Below are 13,062 nucleotides of genomic sequence, written 5' to 3'. Positions count from 1 at the left end.
TTGTAATGAGGAAAATGGTTTTGTTTTGGTTACATATAAAACAACATTGGATAAAAGCTATTTACCAATCTCTGTCTTTGATTTCACATTCCAAATTTGTTTTCAAATAATAAATAAAATAAGAGAGGATTTGGAAATAATAGAAAAGAAAGAGAAGAAGCCCAACCTGTGTTACCTGAACCGAAGGAGACCTCCTGTGCCTCCATCTTCCAGCACGTGAAAACACCACGGGCTGCTCTGTTGCCTGGTCACCTGCCCTGCTCCTCTATCTTTTCCCTTTCCTCTTCCCAAACCAGAGCAGAACCCTAGCTCCCTCTCGCTGCCGCCTCCTCCCCATCTCCCTTCTTTCTTCTTCACAACCTCAGGAAGATTCAGTTTGTCCGTAGACCAAAGAAAACCGGCCGGAAATCGCCGTCCCTGCCGTTGCTGTTCGCCGCCGTTCGCTGCGCCGAGCGTGGGGATGAAGCCGCCGTGGCGCCCTCTTCCTCCTCGCTGAACCGGAGCCGGAGCTGCTCGAGAACTCCACCGCCGCCAAGACGTATCTGGGGCGCCGCCGTGCACGCCGACGACCTCCGCTTCGCCCCGCCGTCGACTCCATCCTCCCCAACCTTCTCCCTTGACGTGGTGAGCCTCCGTCCGAGTTCCCTGTTGTTCTCCCGTTCATCTCTTTCGATTTCTCGCGCTGACGCCATCGTCCGCGTCCGATTCCGCTGTTCGCCGCTGCAGCTCGTCGTGTGTGCCGCGAGAGCCTCAACAGCGTCATCTTGGTCGGGGTTCGTCTGGCTTCGTTCAAAGGGCCGAGCCTCTCTCTTCAGTCATCAATTGATCTAGCGGCTTGCCTGTTACATCTGCACAAAGGTGAGGCTCGAATTGTTGTCTGACACCGGCGCAAGGTGCCCTTTTTATTTGTGTGCAGTTCTGAATAGGTCCAGTTAGCTACTGTCGTGTATTCAGTTAGCTTTACCTTGCTGTTACTCTGTAGTTCAAAACGTGCTGTAGATCCACCTGCTAGCTTGGTTGTTTGGCTATCTAACGTATGCACATCCTTATTTTTATCGTCTCATGTTCCAGTTCTTAGAATCCGTCAAGTTTCAGTTAAAAGGATGACACTTTCTGCTATCTGTAGCTGTTCCAGTTTCAGATACACCTGTCGTGTTTCAGTTAAAAGTTTAGACAGCGTTTTCTTGTAAAATAGCTTGACATGTATCTGTTTTGTATCAAATTCGTTGCACAGCTCCTCTGATTCTATCTTTAGGAAATGGATCGATACATCCTTAGTTCAATTCCCAGATCCGGCCAAAAGGGGCCATTCTTTTTGCGTGTCCAGTTCAGATCCGGTGAAAAACGTCCAGGCCATCTTCCAGTTTTGCTCTCAGCATAGTTTATTTTCGTTTTAAAGTTCAGCTTCTAATAGTTCATTTGATACTAAATCGACATCCTGGAATATTACAAAAGCGTAATTTACATGTTGCAAAATTGTTTCATCTTGTCATGCATCATTGGCATCATCCCTGCATCGGCCTAATTAAAAATGCAATTAGAACTAAATGTTATGTGAGGGTTACTTTCTTATTTCTTGTTGTTTGCAAGTGCCCCACTTAAAATTGCTATGCATGAAACCTATTGCACATCATGCATCATATTGTGCATTGCATTTCTTGTATTGATTGTGTACTCTCTCTTGTATGTGTGTTTGGTTCTTCTCGTTAGACGCCGGTACCGAGGAGTACGGCGAGGAGTACGACTACTACCCTGAGGAGGATCGTGCCGGTTTCTCTTCTTCTGACTTGACAGGCGAGCACTTTTCCCTGCTACCTATTTTCTGCTTTTGCCTCTTTACCTTACTGCTAGCCTGGTGTGCCGTTCTTGTCACGTATCCTATCGCATGTCACCGATTGCAAGCCTTAGACCCATACATATATCCTATAGCTGTTGTTTGGTTACAGGGTCAGCCATGCGAGTCGTAGGCTTGCTTAGTACCGTTGTTATATGTTGTCACTATTATCGCTATCGCCACTGTTATCTAGTTGGGTTATATCTGTTGGAGGGTTCCGAGATACATGGTTATGGTTATATCTGTTCGATAAGATCACACCTTACTTATTCATGCTAATAATAAAATTGTTAAGTAGAGGCATCGGTGGGTCAGCTGATTTTCTTTTTGAACACGGCTCACTTGTGTCCACTAATATCTTAGGATCTTGAGTTCTTGTTATCTGATCCAAGACTGAGCGCACTAACCATACGTGGGGTTCAGTGGGCCCTCCTCGACCAATTCCGGAACTACTTCCATTGTCCAAGTGCCGCAAATAGTTTCTGGTGTGTTTACTCTTTTATCGCGTGCATGCCAGCCTGTTACTTCTTTATTTGGGGAAGCCCAGTGAGCCTTGTATCCCTTGTTTCTGGTATGCACGTATAGGTTTGCGGCCTGAGCGTTTATCGCATGCTGAAGCGGGTCATTCGCCCCTGTGTGTGTTTTGACCCTCGGAAGCCGTGCACGCAATAGCTAGGTCCGCTTCGGAGACTCGGCCGAACTCCGTAACGGGTTTAACTTAGTTAGGTGGCTCTTGGACTTGGTCTGTGGTGAAGGGAGAGGTAGTGTCGTGATACTCTGCTTTGATCCAGTAGGGTTGATCGAGCGTATGAGACCAGTAGTGCACCCCTGCAGGGTTACAATCTTTTCGAAAAGCCGTGTCCGCGGTTATGGACGACTTGGAGAAGTGTCGCTTGATCATAGACAACTTTCACCCTTTATCTGCTAATTAACTTGTGTAGTAATTAGCAGAACTATAATAAAAACTGGTTAAAACTGTAAACCGTGTGAGTGCCTTTGCATCTTCTTCCTGTAGCATGTAGAAGGGGGAATGCATCGGATGAGTAATGTTTGCAGAGTTTTAGAACTGTTAGATGCACGCTCTCTTATCTATATCTTGCAGACGGAAAGTTGAGAGTGTCTCTATATGTTTTAGTGCAAGCTTTGCTGCCGCTAAACCCACCATATAGCCGGCGAGCGCAGCCAATATTCTAAGTCTCGCTGGGTACGCGCCTTGGTACTCACCCTCGCTTTTCCTCTCTTTTTCCGGCAACCGTTGGCCCGATGTTTGCAGGTACGACAGGTTTTGAGTATCCACCTGGACACTACTTTGTGGACTACGCTGAGGACGACTACGTCGAGTAGAGAGGACGCTCCTAAGGCAGCAGCCTGGGGCTTGCTGGATATGGATCCGCCTGCTTTATTTATGGACTCTTAGTCCCATTTGCATCTTGTCTGTACTCAGACGTATACTCGCTTCCGCATGATGTCTTGATGTATTGTTGGGGCATGTGTCCTCTGAGTGTCATTTGCTATCTTGCTCTATGAGCGTTGCTATATACTTATTTAACTCTTTTGTGTCGTAGAGTTAATGTTGTGATATCATCTGTGATGCTATGCCCTTGTAACCTGTGCACCGTGCGTGATTCATATCGAGTGCACAGGAAGGCGAGACACCTAGGCCTGGATGCGTGTACGCGAGGGGCACTAGTTCCGCGTCCGTAATCCTACTCCTAGGGTCAACAGCTTGGTACTCCGACACGGATACGTAGCCACGAGGGGTACTATCTCCGTGATGCGTATCTAACTTCGGGGGCCGACAGACTTGGTATCAGAGCATGGACTGCCTTTTAGGAGCCCTTGCAGCGGACGTAGTCGTGTCTAGAACTAATACTTATTAGCTATATAGGAAAACTTTATGCGCGAGAGTAGGAATTCTGTTTTTACTTCTTACCCCACCCACCCTCCCTCTGGTAAGGAAGTGTAACGGATTTTACTCTCCTCTTACCTAAATTTCATCTAGGATTTCACGTCTTCGGGCTTCCGTAGTACCATAGATTGTTGTGTGGTTTTGTGTTGAGAAAATGTTGCTTCAATCCAATTTCCGTGTTACTTCATCAATCATGTTTCCGTTGAAATTCTTTTCTACCTTGTTGGCATAATCATGTTAACTGGTTGTTGATTCCGGTGCTAATATCGAGTTCTTTTCTTCTACGGAGTTGTTCCTATCAAGTTCCTGTTTGTGTTGTTCACCTTCCAATAAACATAACTTGGGTCGTGTTGACACTTGCCAATGTTAAAACTTCAGTATAGCTACATACCACTGTCTTGCGAGATTTGTGAAGTATTGTTTTGCTATCGTTCTAATCTTCAATATGTTATGGCTAGCTCTTGTGTACTTGAATTCTTGTACCTTGATGATATCTGTCATATTCATGTTTCTATATTCCAAGTCGCCATTCTTCTAATGTACTTATGTTGGATTTTTATCCTACTTGTACTAATCTGTAATCTTGATGTTTGTCATCAGGATGCCTCCAAGGCGCGCACCTCCGCCTCCTCCACCTCCACCTCTGGAAATTGGGCAAGCTTTGCTGAATGTGACACAGATTCTAGCGCAGTTGGCCCAAAACCAGGCGCAGAACAATGAAGGGAATGGCCGGGTCACTATCAGAGAGTTCCTTAATCTCAACCCGCGCACCTTCGACACTCCTCTGAAGCCACTAGATGCAGATGATTGGCTGCGTGAGATGAACCGCACCCTCAACACTGCGCGTGTAGCTCCAGCGGACAGAGTTTCCTTTGTGACCTTCCTCCTGAGAGGCGAGTCTGCTGCGTGGTGGGACAGCTACCTGGAGAGGAGAGATCCAGATGTTGAGACTAGTTGGGATGACTTCCAGGCACTTTTCAGGCATCATCACATTCGTGATGGTGCCGTGGACAAGATGCGTGAGGAGTTTCGTAGGCTCACACAGGCTGATATGGATGTGGAAACCTACAGCAGAGCCTTCACCAACCTTGCTCGCTATGCAGGTGATGAGATCTCCACCGATGAGAGGAAGCAAGACAAGTTTCGCAGAGGCCTCAATCCTACAGTCAAGTTTGCTATCAACCTGATCAAGTGCAGAAACTTCGATGAGCTTGTTGATACAGCTATCAAGGCTGAGACTGGTAGACAGGAGTTTGAGCAGTCAAGGAAGCACTCTCGTGACAGTGGCTCTTCTTCGATACCAGCTATGCCACCTCAGAAGCGCAGAGTTTGGTTTCCTGACACTGCTCCACCAGCTCCACGGTCTTTTCACTCGAGACCGCCTGGGTTTGCTCCCCGCCCACCCACCCCTCAGTTTGCTCACGAGCCGGCCACGGTTTCGGCACGAGGCCAGCTTTCACTCCTCAGCAGCACGGAGGTTTTGTTCAGCAGCAGAGGCCAGCCTTTGGTCCTCCTCAGAGACAGTTTGCTCCTCGTTCTTCTTCAGTCACTTGCTACTCTTGTGGTCAGCCCGGGCACACTTCCCGTACTTGTTCTCAGAGGCAGCAACTTCCACCACCACCACCTCGTCCTTCCTCGACTCAGTTGATGGTGCGTGCTCCTTCTACAGGCAAGGCTTTCAACTATAACAATAAGCCTAGACCTGCCACTGTCAACAACATCACCGCAGAGGAAGCTGAGAAGGCATCAGACGTTGTGCTTGGTACCTTACTTGTGAACTCTATTCCTGCTAAAGTTCTGTTTGATACTGGTGCATCGCATTCTTTCGTGTCAACAAGTTTTGCACAAATGCACGGGTTTTTACTATCATCCCTGGGCAGCGATCTTGTGGTTCTTTCTCCTGGAGCTAGGATGCAATCTTCCAAGGTAAGCCATGGCAACCAAATTCTAATTGGGGGCTATGTGTTCCTTGCTTCACTCATACTCCTCAACAGTGCTAGCATTGATGTGATCCTTGGCATGAATTGGTTGAAAGCTAACAAGGCAAAGATTGATTGCGCCACAAAGTCGGTCACTCTTGTTCATCCTTGTGGCCAGATAGTCTATTCTCCAACTTCAACAGTGCAAGTGTTCTCTATTGAAGCAAATCCTCTACCTTCAATTGAAGATGTTCCGGTGGTTTGTGACTTCCCCGATGTCTTTCCAAATGAGCTTCCAGGAATGCCACCTGACAGGGCTGTTGAGTTTGTCATTGAGCTAGAACCTGGTACAGCTCCTATCTCCAAGAGGCCTTACAAGATGGGTCCAAATGAGTTAGCTGAACTCAAGAAACAACTTGATGAGTTGGAAAAGCTTGGTTTCATTCAGCCCAGCACTTCCCCGTGGGGTTGCCCCACCATCTTTGTCAAGAAGAAGGATAAAACTGATCGCTTGGTGGTTGACTATCGCCCTCTGAATGAGAAGACGATCAAGAATAAATATCCTCTTCCTCGCATCATTGATCTCTTCGACCAACTTGCGGGTGCCGTTGTGTTCTCTAAGATGGACTTGAGAAGCGGCTATCACCAAATAAAAATCCGCAAGGAGGATATTCCAAAAACAGCTTTCACCACTCGCTATGGCTTGTATGAGTACACAGTCATGTCCTTTGGCCTCACTAATGCTCCAGCAACGTTCTCTCGCCTCATGAACTCAGTCTTCATGGAGTATCTTGACAAGTTTGTGGTGGTCTACCTTGATGATATTCTTGTCTATTCCAAGTCTAATGAAGAACATGAAGAGCATCTTCGCCTCGTCCTCACCAAGCTCCGCGAGCATCGCCTTTATGCCAAGTTCTCCAAGTGCGAATTTTGGCTTCCAGAAGTCGTCTATCTTGGGCATGTCATTTCTGCAAAAGGCATAGCCGTCAATCCTGAAAGCTTGATCCAAGGCAATTGTTGAATGGCTTCCTCCGAAGAATGTCAAGCAAGTGAGAAGCTTCCTCGGCTTGGCTAGTTATTGCCGCCGCTTTGTTGAGAACTTCTCCAAAATTGCCAAGCCTCTCACGGATCTTCTGAAGAAAGACAAGAAGTTCCTTTGGACTCCGATGTGTCAAGAAAGCTTTGAACTCCTGAAACAGAAACTCACTTCAACTCCAGTTCCTGTTGCTCCAGATACTTCCAAGCCCTTCCAGATATTCTGTGATGCCTCTCTTCAAGGATTGGGTGCAGTTCTCATGCAAGAACGTCAAGTTGTGGCGTATACTTCTCGTCAGTTGCGCAAGCATGAATTGAACTATCCCACTCATGATCTCGAGCTTGCCGCGGTTTTACATGCTTTGACAACTTGGCGTCCCTACTTGTTGGGCAACCGTTGTGAAATCTTCACCGACCACAAAAGCCTCAAATACATCTTCACTCAACCCAATTTGAACATGCGTCAAACGAGATGGATGGAGACCATCAAAGACTTTGACTTGTCTATCTCCTACACTCCTGGCAAAGCAAATGTGATGGCTGATGCGCTGAGTCGCAAGGAGTATTGCAATAATCTCATGGTGAAAGAAGCACAACCTCTTCTTCATGAAGAATTCCAGAAGTTGAATCTTCAAATCGTTCCCCAAGGCTTTGTTGCAACCTTGGTAGTTGAGCCTACTCTTGAAGAGAAGATAAGAAAGGCACAGTTGGGTGATGCCTTAATCGAGAAAATCAAGGAGAATATGCATCAATCAAAGTACAAGGCTTTCTCTCTTGATGATCAAGGCACTGTGTTCTTTGAAGGGCGCATGGTCGTTCCTAAGGTCGAAAGCTTGCGAGCGTTGATAATGAAAGAAGCTCATGATACTCCCTTGTCTATCCATCCTGGAAGCACCAAAATGTATCACGATCTAAGGTCAACATTCTGGTGGACAAGAATGAAGCGTGAGATAGCAAAGTATGTCTCCGAATGTGATGTTGCCGCCGAGTCAAAGCTGAATCTAAGAGACCGGCCGGTGTTCTCCAACCCTTGAAAGTTCCGGAGTGGAAATGGGATAAAGTCGAGATGGACTTCATCACTGGCCTTCCAAAGTCCCGCAAGGGCAATGATGCAATCTTCGTTGTGATTGACCGCCTCTCTAAGGTTGCTCACTTCCTTCCTGTCAAAGAGACAATCTCTGCTAGTCAGTTGGCTGAGCTCTACACCACTAGAATTGTCTCTCTTCATGGTGTTCCCTTGGAAATAAGCTCTGATCGTGGAAGCATCTTCACTTCTAGATTTTGGGCAAGCTTTCAGAAAGCTATGGGAACAACTCTTCTGTTCAGCACGGCTTATCACCCTCAAACTAGTGGACAAGTTGAAAGGGTAAATCAAATCCTTGAAGATATGCTTCGTGCTTGTGTGATCTCCTTTGGCATGAAATGGGAAGAATGTCTTCCATATGCTGAGTTCTCCTACAACAATAGCTATCAATCCAGTCTTGGCATGGCACCATTTGAAGTTCAATATGGTCGCAAGTGCAGAACGTCTTTGGTCCTGACATTGTCAAAGAAGCTGAAGAACAAGTCAGAATCATTCGTGACAATCTGAAGATAGCTCAGTCTCGGCAGAAAAGCTATTATGATAGCAAGCACCGTGATATGATCTATAAGCCTGATGATCTGGCTTACCTCCGTGTGACTCCCATGCGGGGTACACATCGCTTCGGTATCAAGGGCAAGTTGGCTCCAAGATACATCGGTCCTTTCAAGGTTCTTGCAAGGCGTGGTCAAGTTTCCTACATGTTAGAGCTTCCACCAAATCTCTCCAAAGTGCACGATGTGTTCCATGTCTCACAGCTCAAGCAATGTTTCAAAGATCCAGGCCGTGCAGTTGATCACGAGTCTATTGACCTTCAAGAGGATCTTTCCTATCGTGAGCATCCAGTTCGCATTCTTGATGAAGCCGAAAGGAAGACGAGGAACAGTTCTGTCAAGTTTCTCAAGGTCCTTTGGTCTAATCATTCCGAGAAAGAAGCAACTTGGGAACGCGAAGATCTTCTCAGATCCGAGTATCCCGCTCTTTTCACATCTCCTTAGGAATCTCGGGGCGCGATTCCTTCAAGGGGGGGCGAGTTGTAACATCCCAAGTGAGCTACCCTTTTATTTTTGCAAGTTTGTGCATCATCTTGCATTCATGCATCTCATCATGTCACTTTTGGTTCTTACAAAAATTGCATTTGGATTTATTTTGCCTTTCATCTTTGATGTGTTGATTTCTCTCTCTCTTTGTTTTACCTCCATCTCACTTGAGATGTTCCAACCTTCAAGCCTACCTATCCTATTCCTAATACTTGCCTTACCTTTCAAAAAGGGTCATGCCAAAAACTCCATTCTTAGAGGTTACTATTAAACCTCCTCTCTTATATCTTCTATTTTATAATTAATCAACAAAACAAATAATTTTGGAATGATGTAAATGTTTTGTTTTGGTTACATATAAAACAACATTGGATAAAAACTATTTTACCATTCTCTATCTTTTATTCCACATTCCAAATTTATTTTCAAATAATAAATAAAATAAGAGAGGATTTGGAAATAATAGAAAAGAAAGAGAAGAAGCCCAACCTGTGTTACCTGAACCGAAGGAGACCTCCTGTGCCTCCATCTTCCAGCACGTGAAAACACCACGGGCTGCTCTGTTGCCTGGTCACCTGCCCTGCTCCTCTATCTTTTCCCTTTCCTCTTCCCAAACCAGAGCAGAACCCTAGCTCCCTCTCGCTGCCGCCTCCTCCCCATCTCCCTTCTTTCTTCTTCACAACCTCAGGAAGATTCAGTTTGTCCGTAGACCAAAGAAAACCGGCCGGAAATCGCCGTCCCTGCCATTGCTGTTCGCCGCCGTTCGCTGCGCCGAGCGTGGGGATGAAGCCGCCGTGGCGCCCTCTTCCTCCTCGCTGAACCGGAGCCGGAGCTGCTCGAGAACTCCACCGCCGCCAAGACGTATCTGGAGCGCCGCCGTGCACGCCGACGACCTCCGCTTCGCCCCGCCGTCGACTCCATCCTCCCCAACCTTCTCCCTTGACGTGGTGAGCCTCCGTCCGAGTTCCCTGTTGTTCTCCCGTTCATCTCTTTCGATTTCTCGCGCTGACGCCATCGTCCGCGTCCGATTCCGCTGTTCGCCGCTGCAGCTCGTCGTGTGTGCCGCGAGAGCCTCAACAGCGTCATCTTGGTCGGGGTTCGTCTGGCTTCGTTCAAAGGGCCGAGCCTCTCTCTTCAGTCATCAATTGATCTAGCGGCTTGCCTGTTACATCTGCACAAAGGTGAGGCTCGAATTGTTGTCTGACACCGGCGCAAGGTGCCCTTTTTATTTGTGTGCAGTTCTGAATAGGTCCAGTTAGCTACTGTCGTGTATTCGATTAGCTTTACCTTCTTTGTTACTCTGTAGTTCAAAACGTGCTGTAGATCCACCTGCTAGCTTGGTTGTTTGGCTATCTAACGTATGCACATCCTTATTTTTATCGTCTCATGTTCCAGTTCTTAGAATCCGTCAAGTTTCAGTTAAAAGGATGACACTTTCTGCTATCTGTAGCTGTTCCAGTTTCAGATACACCTGTCGTGTTTCAGTTAAAAGTTTAGACAGCGTTTTCTTGTAAAATAGCTTGACATGTATCTGTTTTGTATCAAATTCGTTGCACAGCTCCTCTGATTCTATCTTTAGGAAATGGATCGATACATCCTTAGTTCAATTCCCAGATCCGGCCAAAAGGGGCCATTCTTTTTGCGTGTCCAGTTCAGATCCAGTGAAAAACGTCCAGGCCATCTTCCAGTTTTGCTCTCAGCATAGTTTATTTTCGTTTTAAAGTTCAGCTTCTAATAGTTCATTTGATACTAAATCGACATCCTGGAATATTACAAAAGCGTAATTTACATGTTGCAAAATTGTTTCATCTTGTCATGCATCATTGGCATCATCCCTGCATCGGCCTAATTAAAAATGCAATTAGAACTAAATGTTATGTGAGGGTTACTTTCTTATTTCTTGTTGTTTGCAAGTGCCCCACTTAAAATTGCTATGCATGAAACCTATTGCACATCATGCATCATATTGTGCATTGCATTTCTTGTATTGATTGTGTACTCTCTCTTGTATGTGTGTTTGGTTCTTCTCGTTAGACGCCGGTACCGAGGAGTACGGCGAGGAGTACGACTACTACCCTGAGGAGGATCGTGCCGGTTTCTCTTCTTCTGACTTGACAGGCGAGCACTTTTCCCTGCTACCTATTTTCTGCTTTTGCCTCTTTACCTTACTGCTATCCTGGTGTGCCGTTCTTGTCACGTATCCTATCGCATGTCACCGATTGCAAGCCTTAGACCCATACATATATCCTATAGCTGTTGTTTGGTTACAGGGTCAGCCATGCGAGTCGTAGGCTTGCTTAGTACCGTTGTTATATGTTGTCACTATTATCGCTATCGCCACTGTTATCTAGTTGGGTTATATCTGTTGGAGGGTTCCGAGATACATGGTTATGGTTATATCTGTTCGATAAGATCACACCTTACTTATTCATGCTAATAATAAAATTGTTAAGTAGAGGCATCGGTGGGTCAGCTGATTTTCTTTTTGAACACGGCTCACTTGTGTCCACTAATATCTTAGGATCTTGAGTTCTTGTTATCTGATCCAAGACTGAGCGCACTAACCATACGTGGGGTTCAGTGGGCCCTCCTCGACCAATTCCGGAACTACTTCCATTGTCCAAGTGCCGCAAATAGTTTCTGGTGTGTTTACTCTTTTATCGCGTGCATGCCAGCCTGTTACTTCTTTATTTGGGGAAGCCCAGTGAGCCTTGTATCCCTTGTTTCTGGTATGCACGTATAGGTTTGCGGCCTGAGCGTTTATCGCATGCTGAAGCGGGTCATTCGCCCCTGTGTGTGTTTTGACCCTCGGAAGCCGTGCACGCAATAGCTAGGTCCGCTTCGGAGACTCGGCCGAACTCCGTAACGGGTTTAACTTAGTTAGGTGGCTCTTGGACTTGGTCTGTGGTGAAGGGAGAGGTAGTGTCGTGATACTCTGCTTTGATCCAGTAGGGTTGATCGAGCGTATGAGACCGATGGTGCACCCCTGCAGGGTTACAATCTTTTCGAAAAGCCGTGTCCGCGGTTATGGACGACTTGGAGAAGTGTCGCTTGATCATAGACAACTTTCACCCTTTATCTGCTAATTAACTTGTGTAGTAATTAGCAGAACTATAATAAAAACTGGTTAAAACTGTAAACCGTGTGAGTGCCTTTGCATCTTCTTCCTGTAGCATGTAGAAGGGGGAATGCATCGGATGAGTAATGTTTGCAGAGTTTTAGAACTGTTAGATGCACGCTCTCTTATCTATATCTTGCAGACGGAAAGTTGAGAGTGTCTCTATATGTTTTAGTGCAAGCTTTGCTGCCGCTAAACCTACCATATAGCCGGCGAGCGCAGCCAATATTCTAAGTCTCGCTGGGTACGCGCCTTGGTACTCACCCTCGCTTTTCCTCTCTTTTTCTGGCAACCGTTGGCCCGATGTTTGCAGGTACGACAGGTTTTGAGTATCCACCTGGACACTACTTTGTGGACTACGCTGAGGACGACTACGTCGAGTAGAGAGGACGCTCCTAAGGCAGCAGCCTGGGGCTTGCTGGATATGGATCCGCCTGCTTTATTTATGGACTCTTAGTCCCATTTGCATCTTGTCTGTACTCAGACGTATACTCGCTTCCGCATGATGTCTTGATGTATTGTTGGGGCATGTGTCCTCTGAGTGTCATTTGCTATCTTGCTCTATGAGCGTTGCTATATACTTATTTAACTCTTTTGTGTCGTAGAGTTAATGTTGTGATATCATCTGTGATGCTATGCCCTTGTAACCTGTGCACCGTGCGTGATTCATATCGAGTGCACAGGAAGGCGAGACACCTAGGCCTGGATGCGTGTACGCGAGGGGCACTAGTTCCGCGTCCGTAATCCTACTCCTAGGGTCAACAGCTTGGTACTCCGACACGGATACGTAGCCACGAGGGGTACTATCTCCGTGATGCGTATCTAACTTCGGGGGCCGACAGGAGCCAACGAAAGAACAAATTGAAAAGCAGATATTGATGGTGGATGCGCTTGCCGGAGGGGTGCTGATGGCCAAAGCTGTCGCGCCGTACGATCTTGAGTCGGGATGCACTGCGCCAGTGGATGCCTGGCGGAGCATGCGGATGTTCTAGAGCCGCTACAGGCAGGAGAAGCTGGTGCCGTGGTCGGTCGACTCCTCTGATGGTTTTCTCCTTCGGTGGCATAGAATAGGAGCGTGCGAGTGTTAGAAGGAGAAGACGAGGCAGGGTGCCTTCCTGATTTTGGA

At 46.8% G+C, this 13,062-nt stretch overlaps 1 protein-coding gene across 5 annotated transcripts; it reads left to right on the top strand.

The window, feature by feature from the left end:
• Positions 1-256: 256 nt before the first annotated feature.
• On the top strand, positions 257-12,528 carry LOC127317043 (uncharacterized). Of its 5 annotated transcripts, XR_011748080.1 has the most exons (5): positions 257-624; positions 727-858; positions 1,711-1,794; positions 10,853-10,936; positions 12,250-12,528. XR_011748080.1 is itself a non-coding variant. In XM_051347576.2 (3 exons), exons 1-3 carry the CDS (start codon positions 5,391-5,393, stop codon positions 12,318-12,320), a joined length of 270 nt encoding a protein of 89 aa, XP_051203536.2. In that variant the 5' UTR covers positions 5,212-5,390; the 3' UTR covers positions 12,321-12,528. The 5 variants fall into 5 exon arrangements, 2 of the variants coding, with proteins under 2 accessions (XP_051203536.2, XP_071679251.1); XR_011748082.1 differs by lacking the exons at positions 10,853-10,936; positions 12,250-12,528 and adding an exon at positions 3,108-3,386 and having other exon boundaries at positions 261-624; XR_011748081.1 differs by lacking the exons at positions 257-624; positions 727-858; positions 1,711-1,794 and adding exons at positions 9,561-9,765; positions 9,868-9,999.
• The last annotated feature ends 534 nt before the right edge of the window (positions 12,529-13,062 follow it).

This window comes from Lolium perenne, chromosome 7 (genome assembly GCF_019359855.2).
Source record: "Lolium perenne isolate Kyuss_39 chromosome 7, Kyuss_2.0, whole genome shotgun sequence".
Classification (NCBI taxonomy): Eukaryota; Viridiplantae; Streptophyta; class Magnoliopsida; order Poales; family Poaceae; genus Lolium; species Lolium perenne.
Note: the sequence above shows the minus strand (reverse complement) of the source record. Positions and strands in the feature narration are given on the sequence as shown.